Source organism: Nyctereutes procyonoides, unplaced genomic scaffold, assembly GCF_905146905.1.
Source record: "Nyctereutes procyonoides isolate TBG_1078 unplaced genomic scaffold, NYPRO_anot_genome, whole genome shotgun sequence".
NCBI lineage: Eukaryota > Metazoa > Chordata > Mammalia > Carnivora > Canidae > Nyctereutes > Nyctereutes procyonoides.
In genome coordinates, this window is record NW_026575117.1 from 22487951 (window position 1) to 22507789 (window position 19839).

The 19839-nt window shown below is 59.6% G+C and overlaps 1 protein-coding gene across 1 annotated transcript in view; it reads right to left on the reverse strand.

Moving 5' to 3' along the window:
* Window positions 1-18517, reverse strand: part of CNTN2 (contactin 2) — a 33462-nt gene extending 14945 nt beyond the window's left edge. The window contains exons 1-10 of the mRNA XM_055333824.1: window positions 18394-18517; window positions 8600-8755; window positions 4300-4444; window positions 3988-4163; window positions 3726-3821; window positions 3180-3389; window positions 2798-2897; window positions 1206-1381; window positions 673-809; window positions 90-219 (exon numbers count right to left, since the gene is read on the reverse strand). Of these exons, the coding sequence (XP_055189799.1) occupies window positions 90-219; window positions 673-809; window positions 1206-1381; window positions 2798-2897; window positions 3180-3389; window positions 3726-3821; window positions 3988-4163; window positions 4300-4444; window positions 8600-8669 (1240 nt within the window). The 5' untranslated portion in view covers window positions 8670-8755; window positions 18394-18517. The remainder of the gene's footprint in view (window positions 1-89; window positions 220-672; window positions 810-1205; window positions 1382-2797; window positions 2898-3179; window positions 3390-3725; window positions 3822-3987; window positions 4164-4299; window positions 4445-8599; window positions 8756-18393) is intronic.
* Between the last annotated feature and the right edge of the window lie 1322 nt (window positions 18518-19839).

Genomic DNA, 19839 nt, shown 5'->3' on the forward strand with positions numbered 1-19839 from the left:
ATTTGCATGTTTGGAAACGCTGCAGCTCAGAACTCTTAAAGCCCCTCACTGCGTGTTCTGCGGCTGCCCCTGCCTCCCTGGGCCCGTACCTTGCACGGCCAGCTCAGCGCTGGCGTAGATGGTGCCGTGTTTGTTCTCTGCCACGCACTGGTACATGCCGGAGTCCTCCAGGCTCAGCTTAGAGAACCGCAGATCCCCAGCCAGCACCTCTACGCGAGACTGTGCAGAAGAGAGCAGGGGAGGGGCGCAAGGAGTGCTGGAAGGGTGGGGGCAGTGGAGATTCTGGGGTGCCTTTCCTCCATGGAGGGTGCTCATGCGCCCAGTCCCATCTCTGACCTCCTGGAATCCTAGGACTCAAGTTCCCCAGGCCCCTGCGTATCAGCACACTGAGGCCCGAGGAACAAGGTCCCTACTCAGGACCACACAGTGGTTCTGTGACTGAGCTGTGCCTGGACCCAGGCCTCTGGAATCTCCAGCCAGAACTTATCCAGGCGACCAGCCTGCGGCCAGGAGAATCTGGGGTGGAAAGATGCACCTAGAACCTACCACCCCATGGAGCCCTCATGGTCCCAGAGAGGCTGCCAATGGTACGGCGTCGTGAGGAAGTCTGGAAGGTGAGGGAACCAGGTGAGCAGAGGACAGCTGAGGTGTGGGAAGCCCCCGCTCTCCTACCTGGGAGGTCAGAGGCTCCCCGTTCCGCAGCCAGCGCACTGTGGGCCGGGGCTTGCCCGCTGCTGCACAGCCCCAGCGCAGGTTGGAACCGATGTCAGCCTCCATGTCTGAGATCACCTTGAGCCACTCGGGCTGAGCTTGGGGAGCAAGGGAGAGAGGCCGGGGATGAGCTGGGGGGAGGACGGCAGGGCTACCGGTCCTGCGGCGGCAAGCAGAGGGCGCCATCGGCATGCCGGGAAAGGGGGGGTGGGGGTGGGGGGGGCCGCAGGCTGGAGAAAGTTGGCACTTTGTGTCGGTCTGTGCCAGCGGCTGTTTTAGCAAATTAAATCATCCCAGAGCCTTCCACGTGCTTTCTGCAGCCCCGAGGGAAGCCCCAAGCTGGCCACGGTGCTCGCCTCCTCTGTTCCCATCCCCAGTGCAATCCTGAGCAAGAAATCCTAAGCAAGGGGCCACCCAGTGCCCTCCCTGACTTCTGGATCTGCTTCCTCAGGGACCAGGGTGAAGGCGGGGGGAGGGGTGTCCCAGCCCCATACCCTGCACGATGATGCGGCCCTGGACAGTGTCGCGGCCCTTGGAGTTCTCTGCCTCACACTCATAGGTGCCTTCGTCCTCGAAGCTGATGCTGGGTATCTGCAGGGTGGGCTCCGCTGTGGCCCACTGGGGGGACAAGGAGCCGTCCACTTTGCGCCACTTGATCTGGGGGACGGGGCTGGCAGAGGACACAAAGCCAGAGCAGGTGGGCTGCGCTAGGCAGACACCCCTGCACCTGCGGCACCCCTGCACCCCTGCAGGCGGAATCATGCCGCCCTCCAGACTTGTGGGGCGGGTGGGGATGGGGAGGAGGGCGGGGACTCTGACTCAGGGTCTGGGAGGGGACAGAGGGAGAGAGGAAAGAGAGGAGGGCAGGCCTCTCCCAAGTAGGCTCAGAGCACGGGCAGGGAAGAGGCAAGAGGTAGGGTTCCTCCACTTCCCTCTCCCTGCAATACCTGTGACACCAGTGAACTTCCCTGGTGTCTGCACCCTGAAGCTGGCTGGCCCTCCTGGCCCCCACCCTGCACTGGCCACTATGCCTCTTCTGGGACTGCACTCCCCACAGTGGCTTGTGACCTGGGGCTATATGGGTTCCCCTCCCCCTCTTCCCCATCAGGGCCTCCTCGCCTTTACTTTTCAAAAGGGCTCTAGTTATTAGTAATTTGTGTACTAAAACGGACTAAGTTATCAGTGAGTCTGAAAGGGTCAATATATTAACTTTCCATGTGCTTTCATTTAAAAAAAAGGGGGGGGCTCTATGCCCAGCATGGAGCCCAACATGGGACTCAAACCCAGGACCCCAAGATCAAGACCTGAGCTGAGATCAAGAGTTGGGCGCTTAGTAGACTGAGGTACCCAGGCAACCCCCCACCATATGGTTTAAATATGAATTTTCTGGAAGCCCAATAGCTTTTCACAAAGCGGAGGGATCTCCTGGGTAACTGCAGGAGATAGGAGGGAAGAGGGGACTGATGTACAAATCATATTGTCCTACAGACATTTGCTGAGCACCTGCTAGTTGCTTAGCCCTGTTCCAACGAGTCTTTCTCTGGGAGAGCAGGATTTCAATTGAGTTTTTTTTTTTTTTTTAAAGAACTGTTAGTATGCATAGAACACTTAATAAATGCCAGGCACCATGCTAGGCACATCACATGCATTAACCCACTTAATCCTCACAACAATCCTATGATGCAGGTACCATGTATGGTTATTACCATGTACGAATAAGGGCGCAGAGCCACACAGAGGTTACGTAGCTCACCCACGGCTTCGCAGGCAGCCAGTGACGGAACTGGGATTTGAACCAGGCAGGCCGGGTTGGGGCTCGTGCGTGGCACTACCTGCCTCCAGCCTGAGGAGTTGCATAAATTGCCTGAGCCTGTCCTGCATTGCTGGGAGCACCCAGCATGTGTCAGGCCGCTGGCGTGCACGATGCTTCACTCAGAGAGACAATGCTCAGTGAGCAGTGCTCACTACCCTCTGTGGGTCCAGCACTCTGCTAGACCCTGCCTGCCCTCTCCCTGGGGTCACCTGTGCCCCCGAGAGGCTCTGACAGGCTGTGCCCCGGCCTGCCCCTCCCACCTCCACCACTCACTTCCCAAAGGCGAAGCACTCCAGGGTGACCTGCTGCCCTACCAGCGCATAGGTCTCTGCTGGGAACCGAGCCTTGATGCTGGGTGCGAAGAGCCTGGTATCTGGGGAGAGGGATTTTGAAGATCAGATGCAAATGACTGCAGGCCGGGTCTCCAGTGCTTAGGATCTCGGCACAGCTCAGAGCAGACTCTTTCCGGATCCCTGTTCCCCCGGGGAGACCTGGGCGAGGTTCTGGGGCCCTGCGGCCAGAGGATCCAGGGGTCCAAGCCCCAGAGCCTGGGCTCCACAAGCCGCTCTTCACAACTTCCAGGGGGAACCGTCTTTTCCCAGTGTCCTGTGACCCTCTCAACTCTCTCCTCCCCTCCACGTCCCCAGACCCTGACCTTCGGCAGCCAGGTTGAGCTGAGCGAACTTGCTGAAGACGCTTTTGGTGGAGAAGTCCATGTGGCTGGTGGCCAGGCAGGAGTAGTTGCCCAGGTCCGAGGCGTTGGTCCGGGCGATGTACAGGTTCCCTGTGGTCTGGGACACGAAGTGACGCCCGTCCGTCGGGATGAAGTTGGGGAACTCGTTGAGGAGCCAGCGGTAGGACAGGCCTAGAAGATGTGGGGCGTCTGAGGGAACCACGGGGTGCTGGGCCCACAGGGCGACTGTGCGCGGGCCCCTCAGGGTGCTGGGGGGTCTCTAGACCTGGTCCCCGGAGTCCCGGGCTCTGATCTGGTGCTGAGGGGAGACTGGCTTTCCTTCGGCCCTCGGGTGGGGTTGGGGGACAGAGCTCCGGGCCTGAAGGCGGAGCAGGGCACAGCCACAGAATGACAGGCCCACCAAGGAAACCCAAACTGAGCTGGGGACCTGGGCATCAGTGCTTCCAAGGCTCGCCCGCTGCCCTTGACTCCATCCCCGAGGGACCGGCCGGCCTGTGCCCTGTGTACCTGGGTAGTGGGCGGGCGGGTTACAGGGCAACATCACGCCCCAGCCTTCGTGGGTTTTCACGGGGTCTCGCTCCTCCTTGGAGAACTCCTGCAGAACTGGAGGGAAGGACGAGGGCTCGGGCACAGCCCTCCAAGCAGGGGGGCGCTCCCCCGTTTAGCCGCCACGGGAGTGATCCCCTGCCCTTGCCGGACACCCTTCCCAGGCCCTGTCCCCTCCCTGAAGCATCCTGCCCCCCCCCCACCGCCCCTCCATGGGTCTCACAGCCGAAGCGGAGGACGGCCTCCCTGCTGACAACGGTGCCCACAGGGTTGGAGGCCAGGCACTGGTAGACGCCGGCGTCCTGCGCCTTGCTGGGGTTCAGGATGACCAGGTTGCCCCCCACCAGCTGGTGGCGAGACCCCGGTGCCAGCTTCATCTCTGTGCCGTTCATTTTCCACCTGCAGCGGGGGGTGGAGGAGGGGAACCTCCTGAGTCCCGCTTGGCTGCACCCGGCCTGGGGACGGGCCGCTGTGACGAGGGGCGGCTGCCCAGGGCCTCCGGCACCCACCACGGCACCCGTCACGGGGCTCTCACCTGTAGGTAGCTGGAGGGCTGGCCCGGGCGCGGCATGCCAGTGTCACCTTCTCCTCGGTGGATTCCTCTGGGAACAGCAGACCAAGGGGCTGATCTTCAAAGACCGGCCCGAAGGTGGTTGGGGATCCCCGGGGTGAACTGCGAGCTGTGGATGGGGGCAAGAGCAGAGGCCTCAGGGTCCAGGCCCCAGGAGGGCCGTGCCATCGACGCGAATGCTCTGCCCTGATGGAAAGATTCCGGTCTCTGCGCTGACCAATACTGTAGCCGCGAGCCACGTGCTCTCAAGGCCTTGAAGTGTGGCGAGTGCGACCGAGGAACCCAAGTTTAAATTTTATCTAATTTTTGTTGATTAGCACTTGAATTTCAGCAGGTGGGGTAGGCCCTGGGTGGCCAAGGTTAGTTGAGTCAATCACCCATCCTACGCTCAGGTACTGAGCACCTGAGCACCCAGCGCAGCACACCTGGCACTGGGCTAGACTGTGCTGCAAAAATGAATGAGACACGGTCCTTCTCCCTCAAGGGGCCTGCAGTCAGGGAGGGACAGGACAAGGTGGTGAGAGCTGTAAAAGCAGCTGAAGTTATAGAGGCAGGGGCCCTCGGGGTGGGAGCAGCCCATCTGCAGGGTGTGAGAGGCCTGGGAAGTCACGGGCTAAAGAGGCGGAGAGAGGACGTGTGTCCCGGGGACCTGATGCTCCTTCCGGGCTGACAGCAAGCGCTTCAGCCTTTGGCCCTTTAATAGCTGTTACAGAGCCCTTCTGAGCCTCAACATCTTCACCTGTGAAATGGAAAGACTATGAGCTCATCTCCCAGGCTCTGTAGGAGGGTTCAGTCTGGCACAGGGCGTATGATCTGAGAATCTCTGTGGGACCCAAGCATGGGGTGGGGTGGAGGGTAGGGGAAGAGGGAAGGCTTGATGGTGGGGGGAGGGTGTGCAAGTTGCTTTAGGGGCATTTGTGTACAATTCCAGTGTGACAGGTTGAGAAAGAGAGGCCCAGGAAATGGAATGACATTGCTCGTGGTCACCGGGCAAGTCTGTGGCACACGCAGGCCTAGACCAAGATCTCCTAAGTTTGCTGAGCAAATGGGTATTACTTGTGCAAATGGAGTTTTCATGTCAGGCCCCCTCCCAGGGTGGAAGCCTCTTCCTCCATGCACCATTGTTCAGTCTCACCAGGGCAGGGGACACTGAGGCACAGAGGGAAGTGTTTCACCCCTGGCTTTCCCACGGGGGTAGGGAGCAGTCTCTGTTCACTGATGCACAGGGCCGGTCAGGTTTTGCCTTTGTGGTGGCAGTCAGGAGCAGGGCCACCCCTAATTGGCTCCTACCCCTCAATGCAGCTGATTTCAGGCCCTCCTTGGTGGGTTGTGGGAGGTGGGGTCCCCTTTAACCAGTTTGTGCCTCCTCTCCCAACGCATCCAGCTGTCAGCCCTGTTCCTCACAGCTGAGGCCCAGCCCTGGACCCCGGGGAACGAGGGCAGCTGTTAAGCATCTCTCAGAATGAGGAAGGAGGCAGGGCTCCCTGAAATGGCATCCCCCGTCGCCCTCCCCACTACCCATCACTAGCCCTCGCTGCCGCCCCAGGCCTCAGAGGTGGCGATGGATGGCGCCAGCATCATCTCGGCTGGTGAGCCCTGCTTAATCCCAAGTTAATGATAGTGGTGGAGGGTAGGGACTCCTGCCCCAGCTGGGACTGCCAGGACTGGAGGGGGGTGGGGTGGGGGCAGCCAGGCTGCTGGGAACCACCTTATATAATAGCCGCTTCCAGTAACTCTGTGGGGAGGGTGGGGGGCAGGGGAGTGGGCCTGGGGCACGCAGAGCCTGTAGGGCTGGACTGGTTCGCTTCCTACTGAAGCTTTGTCCTCTGCTCTCAGCCACGTAGGCGCCCTCAGTGCAATCTCCATACCCTCACCTACACATGCTTCCTTTACGCACACATCCCCCCCCATAAGCTACTCCTGTAGTCAGATACACGTTTACGCACACATCTGTTCCCATGCACATTCAGCTACAGATGTCCGCGTGTGCTTATTTATACACATTCACGCAGCCATCCTAATAAAACAGGTGCTATTTATTGAGCACTTACTCTTTGTCGGATGCCAGGCTCCATGCCTCTTCTCCTAACCTCTTTACAGGAAGGCACCGCCATTCCCTCATTTCCCTAATGTGGAAACTGAGATGTAGGAAAGTTCAATAACTTGCCTCAAATCACATGGTGGGGAGAAGCAGATCGAAGGATCTGGACCCTGGCCAGCCTCACCCATAGCCAGTGTCCTCAGCCACAGTGGCCACGATTCTTCGCCTGGGTTCCCGCCAGAGCCACCAGAGGCCCCCACGGCACCCTGGAGGTGATGCATCAGGATGCCGCGGGGGCACCCCCAAGGGCAGCTGGGGCCAGGAGCCATCGCTCTTGCTGGAAGGCTTTCCGTGCACATCTGTCATCCCCCCGCATGTAGCACCCGGTCCACGCAACAACTCGCTGGCATTGCCACCCTCTTAAGCATCCACAAACACACTCACATTCACCCCACACCTTCCTCTGAGGCTGCAGTCATGCCCACTGAACACACACACACTCGCATGAGCTCCTGAGCAAGGCCACCCCTCCCTGCTGCCCCTGTCCTACATCCTCTCTGATTCTGACCCCCTGTTCTGGCAACTCTGCTCCCCTAACCATGGGCAGCTGGAGGCTTCAGAGGAAGGGGCTAGAGAGACGAGAATGTGGAGGAGCAGCCTCGCTGCCTTTCCTTGCCTGGGTGCCAGGGACCCTAGGCTGCTTCTCCAGGGTAGTTAGTGAGGTGAGCCCAGAGCTGAAACACCTTTCTGGTCGGCGGGGGGGGGGGGGGGGGGGGGGGGGGTGCCGGGATAAGAACAAGTGGTGGGCGGTTCCACTTGTGTCTCTGGAACTCAGGGATGTGGCCAACCAGGTCCCCTTTCCCTGGGCCTTCCTGCATCTCTGGGTCTAAGAGCCCTGCTCCTGCCCACACCGCCTGCCTCAGATGATGTGCTCCTGGTCTGAGGCCCCGCGGAGGTGCCTCTGCTTGCTCTCTGTGGGGCGGCTGTGTGCAGCCGGGGCTCTGCTGGCCTGCCGGGCCCTGACACAGGTAGCCAGGCCTGGGTGTGGGGGAGCCAGGAGGCTCGGGCAGGCCTCTGGGTCAGCCCCATTTCCCGGCAGCCTCACTGATTTGGGTGCAGGATGGAGAGGCAGTTAGGAGGTACTGAGAGCATCGGCAAGCATGCCAGCGGAGTCCTCCCCGGGTGAGTCAGGTGGAGAACCTAAAATGTGCCCAGCGGGCTGCGGCCTTGCAGGGGCTGGGTGGAGGGGAGGTGGAGGAGAGGTGGCTAGAACTCGGGAAGGGTGGTGGTGGATGGGTGCTCTTTCTCCCATGGAGATCTTTAAGGAGAAAAGAAGTGTCTATTGGTCTGGGCTGGGGGTCAGGGCGGAGAGGCCACGCTGTGGTCCCAAGGGGCCCCTCAGAGCAGCAGCAGGGGGGGGGGACCTCCCGCAGCGCTTGAGCGGGCTGGGGCTCCAGGCACCTCCTTCCTGGCTCGCTCTGCAGAGGCCTGGGCTGCTCCCCACCCCCCTTCTGCCTCCCTCCTCCGCTCTCCCTACCTCCAGGCACTCCTGGCATGAGAACTTTTGCTTGGTCCCTCTGGCCTTCTGCCTCAGCCACCTGCCTCTTTCTCATCTCTTCTCCAGTCCTGCACTTGGTCTGTTTGCCAGGCCGCAGCATGGCCCCTGGGAGCCCTGGAGTTTTGTGGTACTGACCTCTGTCTCCTCATGTCGGAGGTTGCTACAGCAATAGGATCCAATAGAACTTTCTGTGATGATGGAAATGTCCTGTAATCTGTGCTACCCAATGTAGTGATTAGCCCTTGAAATGTGGCTTTTACAACTGAAGAATTAATTTTAAAATTCAATTTAATCTCAGTTTTAATCATCCCATGTGGCTTTTGGGTGCCGTACTGGACAGCACAGCTCCAGGGGCTGCAGCTCAAGGCCAGCATCACGGACATTCGATTGTGCCGTAATCTTGCTGTGTGACCCAAGGCAAGCCACACACCCTCTCTGGATCATGCTTCTTTCATGTGATAGTATGGTGGAGCCTCATTCCTTCTAACCCCGAAGGGAAGGTATGATCCACAAATGGGGAAATTTTAGCAAGGAAATGGCCTCAGAAATCTAAGTGCCACAGCAACGCAGAGTCCGTGATTTCTGAAGTCATCACTAAAATAATGGCAGTGGTAGAGCAATATAATCATCCTGCTGGGCTTTGGGGCCCCGACGAACCGCCTTACCTGGAGAGGAGACAAGGACCACGGCGACCAGCAGCAGCAGGTGTGCCTTCCTCCTGGTGGGTGTCCCCATGGTGGGCGTTCTGGGCAGCGATGGGGAGCAGAGGACAGGAGGCTCAGCCCAGCGTGGTGAGAGTCCAGCTGGAGGCTGAGAAGGACCTAGGGAAGCGGAGGATGGGGAAGACTCTGAGCCGAGGAGTGAGGCGCGCCCCTCCCTACTCCCTCCCGGCCCCCTCCCGGGCAGGCTGTGCTTTTACTCCAGCCTGGGGAGAGGCCAGAATTGCTCCTTGCTCTGCACTCATCCTGCCCAGGGGAAGGGGCTTGGCTGTTACCGAGGAGCTCTTCCCGGCTGAGTGCCTACTAGCGGCCCCCTGGGAGTCTGGCTCTCCCCTGCACGGGCTGCCCCCCCCCTCCCCTGCAGCCAGCAGGGGTTTGCTCAGGAAGTGAGAGCAGTGGCTAATTGGGAGGCAAGAACCCACCTGCCCCTCACTGGGTAATAGCTCTTGCTGTGGGGTTCAGAAGAGAGCAGGGCCATACTTGCGTGTGGGGAACATCTTCCTCCACCAGTGCTTGGGGCCCAACGTCCCCTGCCCCTCCCCCACAGCGGCCTGGGTGGGGCACTGTAAGCCCCTCTGGGAGCCCATTAAGTGTCTCAGTGTCTTCCTCGGTTTTCTAGCAGTGAGGAGGAGTCTCACTGCTTCATTCATACCCTCTCACCTGGGTCCCCAGGTGAGGCCCTTATGTGCTGTGCATTGTGAAGCCATAGCCTTGGCCCCATCAGCAATGCTCCCCAGCTGGGAGGACCTTCTAGGATCAAAGGGTTAACATGGCTCCCAGAGGAGCCTTCCTCTCATACAGAGACATGGTTAAACCCTGGAGCTCTGGACAATCTGTTCCCTGGGTGGGGGTGCCCAGAGCAATCAGAGCTCCCCCCCACCAGGAGGAGGATGGGCCTCATCCTGAGAGGGGCGGGCAGGGCCAGGAAGAGTTCTGGGGGTAGTGTGGAATCTCAGGGGTCTGCTTTTGGGTCTTAGAGGGAGCCTGGGTCACTAGGTCTCCTAAGGCTTCCTGTCAGAGCTGCCAACCCAGATGCAGATTCTGCTTCTCTGCCCTGCACCTTTCCAGAGGCCTGAAAAGGGGGAAGGGGCTGAGACTGGGGAAAGAGCCTGGCTGTGGGCTCTTCAACTACCTGGTGGCAAGACCCACACCATCTCCCGGTCCGAGTCTCCTCATCTGTAAAATGGGTGCTCTAAGGTCCCTTCCAGCTCTAAGACTGCCAGTGCTCCCCGAAAGTGCAGGGTGGCTGAGGGCCTGGGAATGCTGTCCCCTGGATAGGGGGAGTGGGGGGTGGCAGGCTGCAGATGACCTAAGAGTCGGCCATCAGGGCCAGGGCAGGGTTTGAAGACCAATGCAAGCCCAAGATCTCCCCATCTCCCTTGGTGCTCTATTCCTTTGGAAAGAAAGGGCTCCCAAACCCTTTTAGACCTCAACATCTGGCCACCCACAACCTTTCTCTGCCTCCTAAACAGCCACGCTGGCACCTGAAGGAGGTGCGGGAGGGAGGGGGAGGACTGGCTCCAGGGTGGTCATGGAGGCTGTGGGCTGAGAAGCTGGGTGTCAGTGGGGGTGAGGGTGGGGGAGTGGTGATGACCACATGGCACTCCCTCCTCTGGCCCTACCCTGGCCTCATAGCCACTTCCCTTTGTCAGGAAGGGGCCCGGGTGCTGCCTCTCCACGACCATGCATCCCTCTCTATCCTTGCCACTTTCTAGACTTGAATCCAGAAATTCCACACCTGCCAGGAAGCCCCTCAGATGCCCCCACAGGCACAAAGTTAGACTTCAGCTCTGTTCTCGACTAGACCCCTGGCACCTGCCCCTGGGGGTGCATCTGCCTCCCCTGGAAGCTTGTGAGCTCCCCGAGGGCAGAGACTGGCTCCTTAATCTTGGCATCACGGTGCCTCGCAAAGTGCCCTGGGACCAACAGGTGTGACTCATGTGTCACATTTAACTGCTGAAGAGCAGCTGTGGCCAGATCCTCCAGCAGCCAGTGGACACGCACTGTCACACTCCCCCACTCACTGTAGAGCTGATTCAGGGGCTCCAGACTTCAGGGCTGCCCAAGGGCTGCCCCAGGGCCAACCTGAGCACACTCTCACACACTCTCTCATATACTCACGGGCACAAACTCTCTTGTACACACTCTCACATGCATGTACCCAACACTCTGCCTCCATCTCACATGCTTTCTCAGCCACTTTTACCCACTTTCACACATATTCCCACTCTCCTCCCCACACACCTTCGCATGCACACTCACACACCTTTTCACGCACACACACTCAGGTCTCAGGGTGGTTAGTCGTGGAAGAATCTAGAAGGATGGTCCCGGATGCTATACCAACACAGGGAGCCGTCCTCCTGATCCTCCTGATAGGGAGCCACAGAGGCGCTGCTAACCGTGCAGGCTCGGGAATCCCCAGACAGGAGGCAGTGACATGCTCCATCTCCTCACAGCTTCGCGAGCCTGGACGCGTTGTGCCTCCCGGTGAAGCTCGGTTTGCTCATCTGCAGGTGGACATGGTCACACTTACGTTACAGAGCAGTTCTGACTGGGAAATGAGGTAATGGAGCGCCCTTGGGAAGTGCGGGGCTGTTGGAACTTGCCTGGGGGTCACGGTTCAGGTGGGGGAATGGAGAGAGGATGGGCCTGATCCCCTCCCCACTCAGCCAGAGCGGGTCCTGGGTCCTCCCGTATCTGCTTTACCTCCACAAGTTCCCTTTGAACAAAGGGTGTCGCAGCTCCAGAAAGTTTGAAAACGCCCCTGGGGGCTGGTGCAGCACGCCCTGGAGTCGGGCACAGAGAAGGTGCTCGATCCCTGTGCTTCCTGCCCTTTGTCTGCCAGTCCTGGGAGCTCAGCGAGGGGGCAGGGCGCGGCGGGGAGGAGCCCGACTGTGCCAGAGCAAAGCGGAAACAGATGACCAAGGGGCTGGGGCTGGGGCTGGGGCCGGCCTCCGGGCAGGAGCCTGCTGCTGCCCACTTAGCGGTGCTGGCGAGAGCGGGGGTGTGCGCGTGTGAACCGGCGTGTGCGTGCGTACGCGGGTATGCAATGTTTATTTGCCTCTGTGTGCCGGGTCCGTGTGTCCCTGTGTATACGTGTGGTCTGGTCTTTGTACCTCCGTGGATGCGCATGTGTTCATGTCTGTGTGGGGGTATGTCTGGTGTTTGTGTGTGAGTCTGCGTGTGTGTGTGTGTGTGTGTGTGTGTGTGTCCCCGCACAGGGCATGACAACCCAGTTCCTGCCTTGCTTCTCTCTGATCCACCAGGAGGGTCATCACCCTGGAGCACTGCTCACCCACTGTGGTCAGAACGACCTGTAGCTCTGACCGTCGACAAACCATTTTACCAGGACATACCACGTGTCATGAATGATACAATCCCACATCACCTGGGCCCAGGGGCCCCGGGGAACCCCCTGGGGGCTGAGACTTGCCTCAGAAGGGACACGGATTGGGGCGGGGCTGGAGTCCAGGAGCTCCTGGGGTTGCCTTCGGAGAGTACCAGAGACCAGTCAGCCCAATCAGATGCACATGGACTCCACTGTGTGCCAAAGCCTTGTGTGAACACACACACACACACACACACTCACACACGCTGCCTGGGTCATAGTTTGAGCTTATCATCTCCCTGAAGGTGAGGGGGGCAACTGGCATCCAGTGTTGCCCCACATCCCTCCCCCTTACAGTGCCTATCACCAGGTGCCGGGCATTGTGCTGAGCACTGGGGAGATGGCGATGAAAGCACTGCCCTTGCAGAGCTTCCCGACCAGCTAAGTGTGGCCCGGTCATTTCCCTATGCCATCTGCTCCATGACACATTCTAGAATATCCAGGACAGAGGAGGCCTTTTTGTTGGGAGCAAGGCAAGAGTGGAGCGAGGCCAGGCCCAGAGCTGGCCCTCCGAGCCCTGAGCCAGCCAAGCCTGGCCCAGGCCAGCTGCCCTGGTGCAGGGGCGCAGGCTGGCACGGGCGGCTGCAGGCTGGCACTGGTGGCTGCAGGCTGGCACCATCAGGGGCTGGTCCTGTGCAGCACCAGCACGTGGGGGGATGGGCTGCCTGGGGGTTCAGGGGTGCCAGGGGTAGTGGGCTGAATCGTTGGGCATAGGAAACAAAGGGCCTGGGGGACAGCTGCTGAGTGGAAAGCTGTGAGCCGGGCTCCAGCACATGGGAGGGGTTTCTGGGCTGAGGATCCCCCACATAGAACCAGGCAGGAAAGGACAGATGCACTCTCCCTGGATGCTGCCACTTGGGACACCCAGCTCCCGGCCCTGACTAGTCACTCTTTCCTCTGGATAACAGAGATTTGAGTATTGAGGGCTTTGGCGACTTTCAGATGGGTGGTGGTAGGACAAGGGGGAGTTTGGAGCCCAGTTGAGGGCAGAGACGAAGCGGCTTATTATAAGCCCAGAAGCCTTGCAGGAGCCTTTGAGGTATCCGCCATCCTCCCTCCTGCAGCGCGGCACAGGGGTTACCAGTGGGCTCTTGTGCCAACCAGCGTGGCCCTTACTGACTAGAGTAACGCTAGTCCGCGACTAACTAGCATAACCCTAGCTCTTATATTCCTTACTCACCCTCCCAGAGCCTCAGTCTTCCACCTGCAAAACGGGCAGGAGAACGGACCCTTGAAAGGTCAGCAGCATGCCTGGCCCATGGTGTGCACTCAGAAAAGATCAGATCTTACTACTGAGAGGCCTTGCAGAGGCTCCCGCACACCGAGGGACTCACACACACGTGTGTCCACAGGCATTGCCCGAGTCGGACTCACTGTCACACAGTCATGGCATTCAGGCTGCACTTACAGAGGGTTAGGACCCTGAGATTCCCACAGTCTCCCTGAGCAGGTGCCTTCCTCCCCCGTGCCCCACATGCACAGCAGGCCCAGGGCAGCACCAGCAAGCACGCCACCCCGGACGAGGGCACAGGAACACGCAGAGTCACACCCAGAAGGCATGTGTTCAGGACACCTGGGGGGCTCAGTGTTTGAGTGTCTGCCTTTAGCTTAGGGCCTGATCCCAGTGTTCTTGGATCCAGTCCCACATCGGGCTCCCTGCAGGGAGTCTGCTTCTCCCTCTGCCTGTGTCTCTCTGTGTCTTTCATGAATAAATAAGTAAACAAATCTTTTTTTTTTAATTTTTTTATTTATGATAGTCACACAGTGAGAGAGAGAGAGGCAGAGACACAGGCAGAGGGAGAAGCAGGCTCCATGCACCGGGAGCCCGACGTGGGATTCGATCCCGGGTCTCCAGGATCGCGCCCTGGGCCAAAGGCAGGCGCCAAACCGCTGCACCACCCAGGGATCCCAAGTAAACAAATCTTAAAAAAATAAAAAAGGGAGAGACTCTGGTGAGGATGAGCACATGGGTGCTCCCATCAGGCCCCTCTCCTCACGCACCCCCACTTCATGCCCGCAGGGTCCAGGATAGGAGGGAGACCTTGCCTAGGAAGGGGATTGCCACCTGGGATAGGATCACTGTCCTTCAGGAAGGTCTGAGTCACTCCACCCTCTCTGGAAGGATAGGGGCCTGCAGTGGCCTGGTGGGGCCCCAGGCCAGGCAGGGTAGGAGCTGGTGGGGGAAGGGAGCTGTGGTGGAAGGGCCTCGGTGGGAAAAGCTGGTGCCCTGAGATGGAGGAGGTCATTATGACAGACTTGGGTGGCATAGGGACCTTGTGAGTCCCCAGTGGGGGACAGGGACTGGGTCCCGGAAGGGGCCGGGGCGGGGGGGGGGGGGTGCTGCACAGCTGGGTCTCTCCCCAGCCTGCTCTGTATGCTCCCTCCTTTCCCACCCTCCAGTGTTCTCTGCAGGTTCTTTGTACTGGCAGCTGATTCTGAGGCACCACCCATGGTACTGCTGTGGCCTGTGGGGAGAGCTGTGACCCCCACACTCACACATTTGTCTGAGCTTTTAGCACCAGAGGAGTCTGGCCCATCATCTGCAGCCTGGAGTCTCTGACTTTCCTGCCCTGGCCTTCTCCCCTGGAAAGACCCCTCAAAGTGGGGAGTGGGAGAAGAGGGAGCCTTGTGTCCTCCTGGGAGGAGCTCGGGATAAGGGGCAACCTCCACCCCAACCCAAATTTTCCCTACTCGACTGTCAGTATGGAGCGGGACAGGTTGAGTGAGGGCTTTGGAGGGACCGTGTCTTTTTGAGGGGCCAGGAGTAAGGACGATTGTTTTAACTCAGCTCTAAAGAACCACATTAGGATAAAGTTAATGGACCAATATCTATATGTCCCCTAATCTCTGCAGAGGGGAGACTCCCCTCACCTCCCGGATGGTTTCCTGTAGGCTGGTTCAGAGCCAAGCCTGGGGGTGGGTGTTGAACCTGTTCCTCCCCTCAGGCCAGTCTCTGCTTGGGGACCCAGATTAACTGTGGCTCTTGCACTGCACTGCAGGATGGCTGTCCTCTCACCAAACACAGGGTGGGGGCCTCTTGGTCTAGGAGGCCAGCAGACATTGAGAGGATGTGGGCCAGGTCTGGAGGAGATCCAGCATGTTCTCTGGATGGCTGCAGGGCAGTGAAGGGTGCTGAGGTGCACTTGGGTCTGCACCTGTCCTGGGGCAGAGGGCGCTCAGTTTGGGTGAGAGCATTGCTCCTTCGCATCTTCTAGTAAACATGGAAACATGGGTTCATTTCATAGCAAGGGAACTGATTAAACCAAAAAAAGGACTTCTGTACTCCAAGATGGTCACCACCAGGGCACAGACCCCATGGAAGTTCCCATGAATGTTCCAGGTTAGCCAAACCCCCTGTGAGGCAAGTCAGGGAGGTTGGCCTAGATTAGAGGGTTCAGAAAAATGAGAGGTGGCCGGCCTGGCCTGCAGGAGGGAATGAAAAGAATGTCTTCTTGTGAGTCACCCCCTTTTGAAAGAGCATAACCTGAGGCTGAAAGGAATTTACTGGGCGGTCCACCCCACCTCTGCCTCCAGACAGGGCTGTCTGGCCATGGACCAGATCCCAGTTCTCAGACCCTCTTAAGAGTCACTGGAGCGGGTGTTATCCTGAGTCTGGGGATCGAGTCCCACATCGGGCTCCCTGTGAGGAGCCTGCTTCTCCCTCTGTGTCTCTCATGAATAAATAAATAAATAAAATCTTAAAAAAAAAAAAAGAGTCAGTGGAGAGAGGGGCCTGGGTGGCTCAGTTGGTTTAGCACCTGCCTTCAGCTCAGGACATGATCCTGGGGTCCCAGAATGGAGCCCCACACCAGGCTCCCTACTCAGCGGGGAGCCTGCCTCTCCCTCTCCCTCTGCCTCTCCCCCTGCTCCTGCTCTATCTCTCAAATAAATTAATTAAATCTTAAAAAAAAAGAAAAAAAAAAAAAGAAGAGTCACCAGAGAGGAGATGGCCCCACCTCCTCATGGCTCATCTTCCGGGTTAGGAGGTGTCTGTAACTTCAATCCCTCCTGCTTCCCTGGGATTTCCTTTGCTCCGGTTCTTTCCTTGTGTATTGCCCGCCTCTTGCTCAGCCCCCTGGTTCTGCCCTAGGAATCTCCCCCAGATTACAACTACCACCCACTCTCATGTTGGAGAGATGCTTTCTCACAAGCATTTGGCTTGAGGGTGCAGGGGGCCGGGATAGGACCCATACATCCTCCAGCGCACCCCCAACGTGTCACTTCCCTCCTGGCCTGATGGTCAGAGAGGGTGCCCTGGGGATACCCCCTTCTGTGAGCTCTCTCCTGAGAACTGAATTCAGTCAGTCGGAGACAATATGTACCACCATCCCGTTGAACACAGAGGCCCATCCCACATGTGTCTCTATTTGAACAACTGCTGGCAGAGAAGGTGCTGGAATGGAGTTGCATAAGGAGTGAAATCTGGCAGGGGTGATGGTGTGTGGAGGGAGGTTGAGGGCTAAGGCTGGTGGGGCAGGGAGTGTGAGGGCAGAGCTTGGCCGGATGAGGAGTAGAAGATAAACCAGAAGGGAGGGAGAGTAAGAGAGTCAAGAGAGCAGGGCACCCATCTCCAGGCACCCATCCTCCTGGGGGTCTCTGCTTCCCTCCCTGCTGGGGAGCTCCAGAAGGACAGGGGAACCTTACATGACTCTGATGCCCCCTTCCCATCTGTCTCACCTCCTGCCTCCCTCTTGCCCGCTAGATCCCAGGGGAAATTAGAAGTAACTTTGACCTTGTAGCAAAAAGCTTGCTTGACTGGTTCCACTGCCAGGCTATAAAGGGGTTAACTGGTGGCGCACCCGCACCCGGGGGAGGGGCTTGGATGCTTTCTGTCTCTCTCAGGTTGGGGGCAGAAGTCCTCTTCCCCAGGCCAGGAGTCAGGGCACCATTTCCCTGCTCCACCCTCAGGAGCGGGGGTGGGGGGGGTCCCCCCTCCCCTGCATCTCCTACAGGTGGTCCACTCTTTGCTGCCCTGCATCTCCACTGGCTCACCTGGTCCCTCTGAGGCACAACAGGAGGCTAAGGGGACAGAACATCTCTCTGGCTGGACAGTGGGCAGATGAGCCCCAGGCTGCGACCCAGGGGAAGACCAGGAGCTCCCCGAGGGCCTGGGCCACGTGGGCTGTTCCTCCTCTGCCCCGCTCTGGACAGAGGGGAAGGGAGTTGGGGGTGGTGCCCAGGGAGTCCTGGCTGCAAGGAAGGGCAATAGGGTCTGACAGTCACAGGCTGGTTGTGGAGACCGGGACGTTGAGGGCAGGTACTTGGGGATCAGCGGACCTGTCCTTCTCACAGGGCACCCCACTCTGGTCCACCTGGATTCCCAAACCTCCAGGGAGCCTTGACTGACAGCTTCCCCCCCACACCCCCTCCCCCGAGGTCCCAGGCTTGTGTGGCTGAAGGGTCCCGGCTTTGTCCCCATGCGGCCCCGGGATTGTGCCCTTCCCCAGACACTGTGTCATCCCACCCTGTCTCTTGCTTCCCACACCTGAGAATCCCTCCTGGAGAAGGCAACAGGACTCGGCTCTGGACTTGGGCTGGGGCTGCTTCCCCCATCCCTTGGGTGGCTGATGGGAGCCCCATGGTGCTGGGCGGGAGGATTGCTCTCTCTCTCTCTGGACCCCCTAAATGGAGCCCTGCGCCTTCTATCCGGGCCCCTTTCTTCTGGTGCCAAACTTGATGCCAGTCCTTCCCTCCCACCGGGGAGGGGGAGGGAGGGATCTGAGGAGAAGGCGAGGTGGGGAGCGGGGCTGGAAGGGAAGAATAGGGATTTTAGCCCCGGTGGTCCCCGTTTGTCACCCTTTGGGATGTGACTTGCCTCAGTTTCTCCTCCTGAGGTCCCTGCTTCTGGCCCGCCTTTGCCCGAACTTGAGATCCGGTCTCCCCTCTCTTCCCCAGCCTTCCCCTCTGCCTAACTGAAGCAAGACTTTGCAAAAGAGGTCACCCTGCCGAAACAGACTCAGGGCCACCTCAAGTCTGGACAGTCGCCCTGATTCCACCCAGGGCTCCTGGGGGGCCGGCCAGAGTGTGGGGCGCGGACCGGCCGGCCCTGGACGCGGGCAGGCCTGGGAGCTGCCGCCCTCCCCGCAGGCAGGTGCCGTGGCAGGAATTCCGGGACCCCGCCGGGAAGGCGGGGGTCTGCCGGGCCTGCAGGACCCTCCCACGTAGGCCGGGAGGGGGGAGCCGGTCCGGCCAGCGAGGGGCTGGCTGAGAAGTCGGACTGGCTGCAACCGCGGGGCTCCGGGCCTGCGCCCACCCGTCCCCTCCGGAGCTGCGGGGCGACTGAGCCCCCCCTGCCCCGGCAGCGCCCACAGGCTCCCTCCGGCCGCAGACAAAAGCCGCGGGCACCTACCTGGGGTGAAGGAAGGGTGGTGGCTCGGGCAGGTGGACGGCGCCCGAGGCGGTGAGCAGAGCCAGCCCGGCCGCCGGCCCGCGGGGCGCCCTCCCGTCCTGCCCAGCTCGCCTCGGCCGCTCGCCGCTGGCCCGGGGCGGTGGTGGCGGCCGTGGTGGCGGTGGCGGCGGCGGTGGCGGTGGCGGGCGAGGGCGCTCGTGTGTGTGCGCGCCCGGAGCCACTGCAGCATCTCTGCATCAAGATGTGCTCCTCCCTCTCCCAGGCTCCGCTCACTGGCTGGCTCCGGTCCTCAGCCAACGCTCGGGCCCAGACGGCTTCCTTCTGCCCCCCTCCCACCCCTTCCCGTCCCCACCCTTCTGGCTTCACCTCATTTGCTGTCATTTAAGGACCAGGGAGCGAGCCGGGGCGCCCGCGTCTTCCATGATGCATGGGCCGCTGGGCCGCAGGGCGCTGTCTGGCCTGCCCCCCCCTGCCCCCCGCCGCCCAGCCCGGAGCTGCTGGGGAGGGAGAGGAAAGTGGCTCTTGCTCCTCAAACCCTGGACATCCACGGAGGCAAACTCCTCTCCCCCCCCCGCAGCCCCCGTCTGCCCCCCAGAGGTCCCTCGCTCCAGGAAACCTCCAGCTTGCTGTGCGGGGCAAGAGGGATGGAGGGGCACCCCCATGCCCGGCCCACGTGTTCACCTTTGTTGTTTCCCCAGCTTGTAAAAGTAACTGGGCTCTGTCAAAATATCCACGCACTAGAGGAAATTTAAAAATACAGTGAAAGTCCCTTCACAAATCTGACTTACGTGCCCCCAGATTTATTATTTTCATGTATATAATTTTGTGGGTCACTAGTACTATTTTACGAAAACGAGATCCCACAATACAGCATGATTTGCAAAATATTTTTAAACTACGTAATAGGTCTTGGACAGATCTCCACATTAGTACTTATGGATCCAAGCCCATTTTTAATCAGCCAGCAGTGTGATGTCGTGAAGAGCTCACTAGACTGGGGGTCTGAATGTCTGGAAGGGTCTGGGCTCCGCTACGGATGGTCTGTGTGTGCTTGGCTAAGTGTCCTGCCCTCTCTGAGCCTCACTGGTAACCTGAAGGGGTTAAAGACAAGTTCCCTGCCAAGTTCCCTGCCAGCTCTGAGATGCTCGGTGCTCATCCAGGTCAGTGGCACACCTCTCCTGCTGTTCCTATCACGTGCCGGTGGGGGTGTGCCCAGGGAGGCTGGGGCCTGGAAGTGGAGGGACAGCCACTGCAGCAGCAGGCAGCCCTGTCAGGCTGTCACTGTCGCCTCGCTCCCCTCTCTGCTCCACCTGCTGTCCGGCTCACATAGGCAAGGCTCGTGAGTGGTCCAGATGCTGAAGCAGCTGGCAGGGCCAGGCCAGCTTCGGAGTTGGAGATGGCTATGCCTGTCGGGGCTGGAGCCCAGCTCTGTGTCGTCCTGAGTGG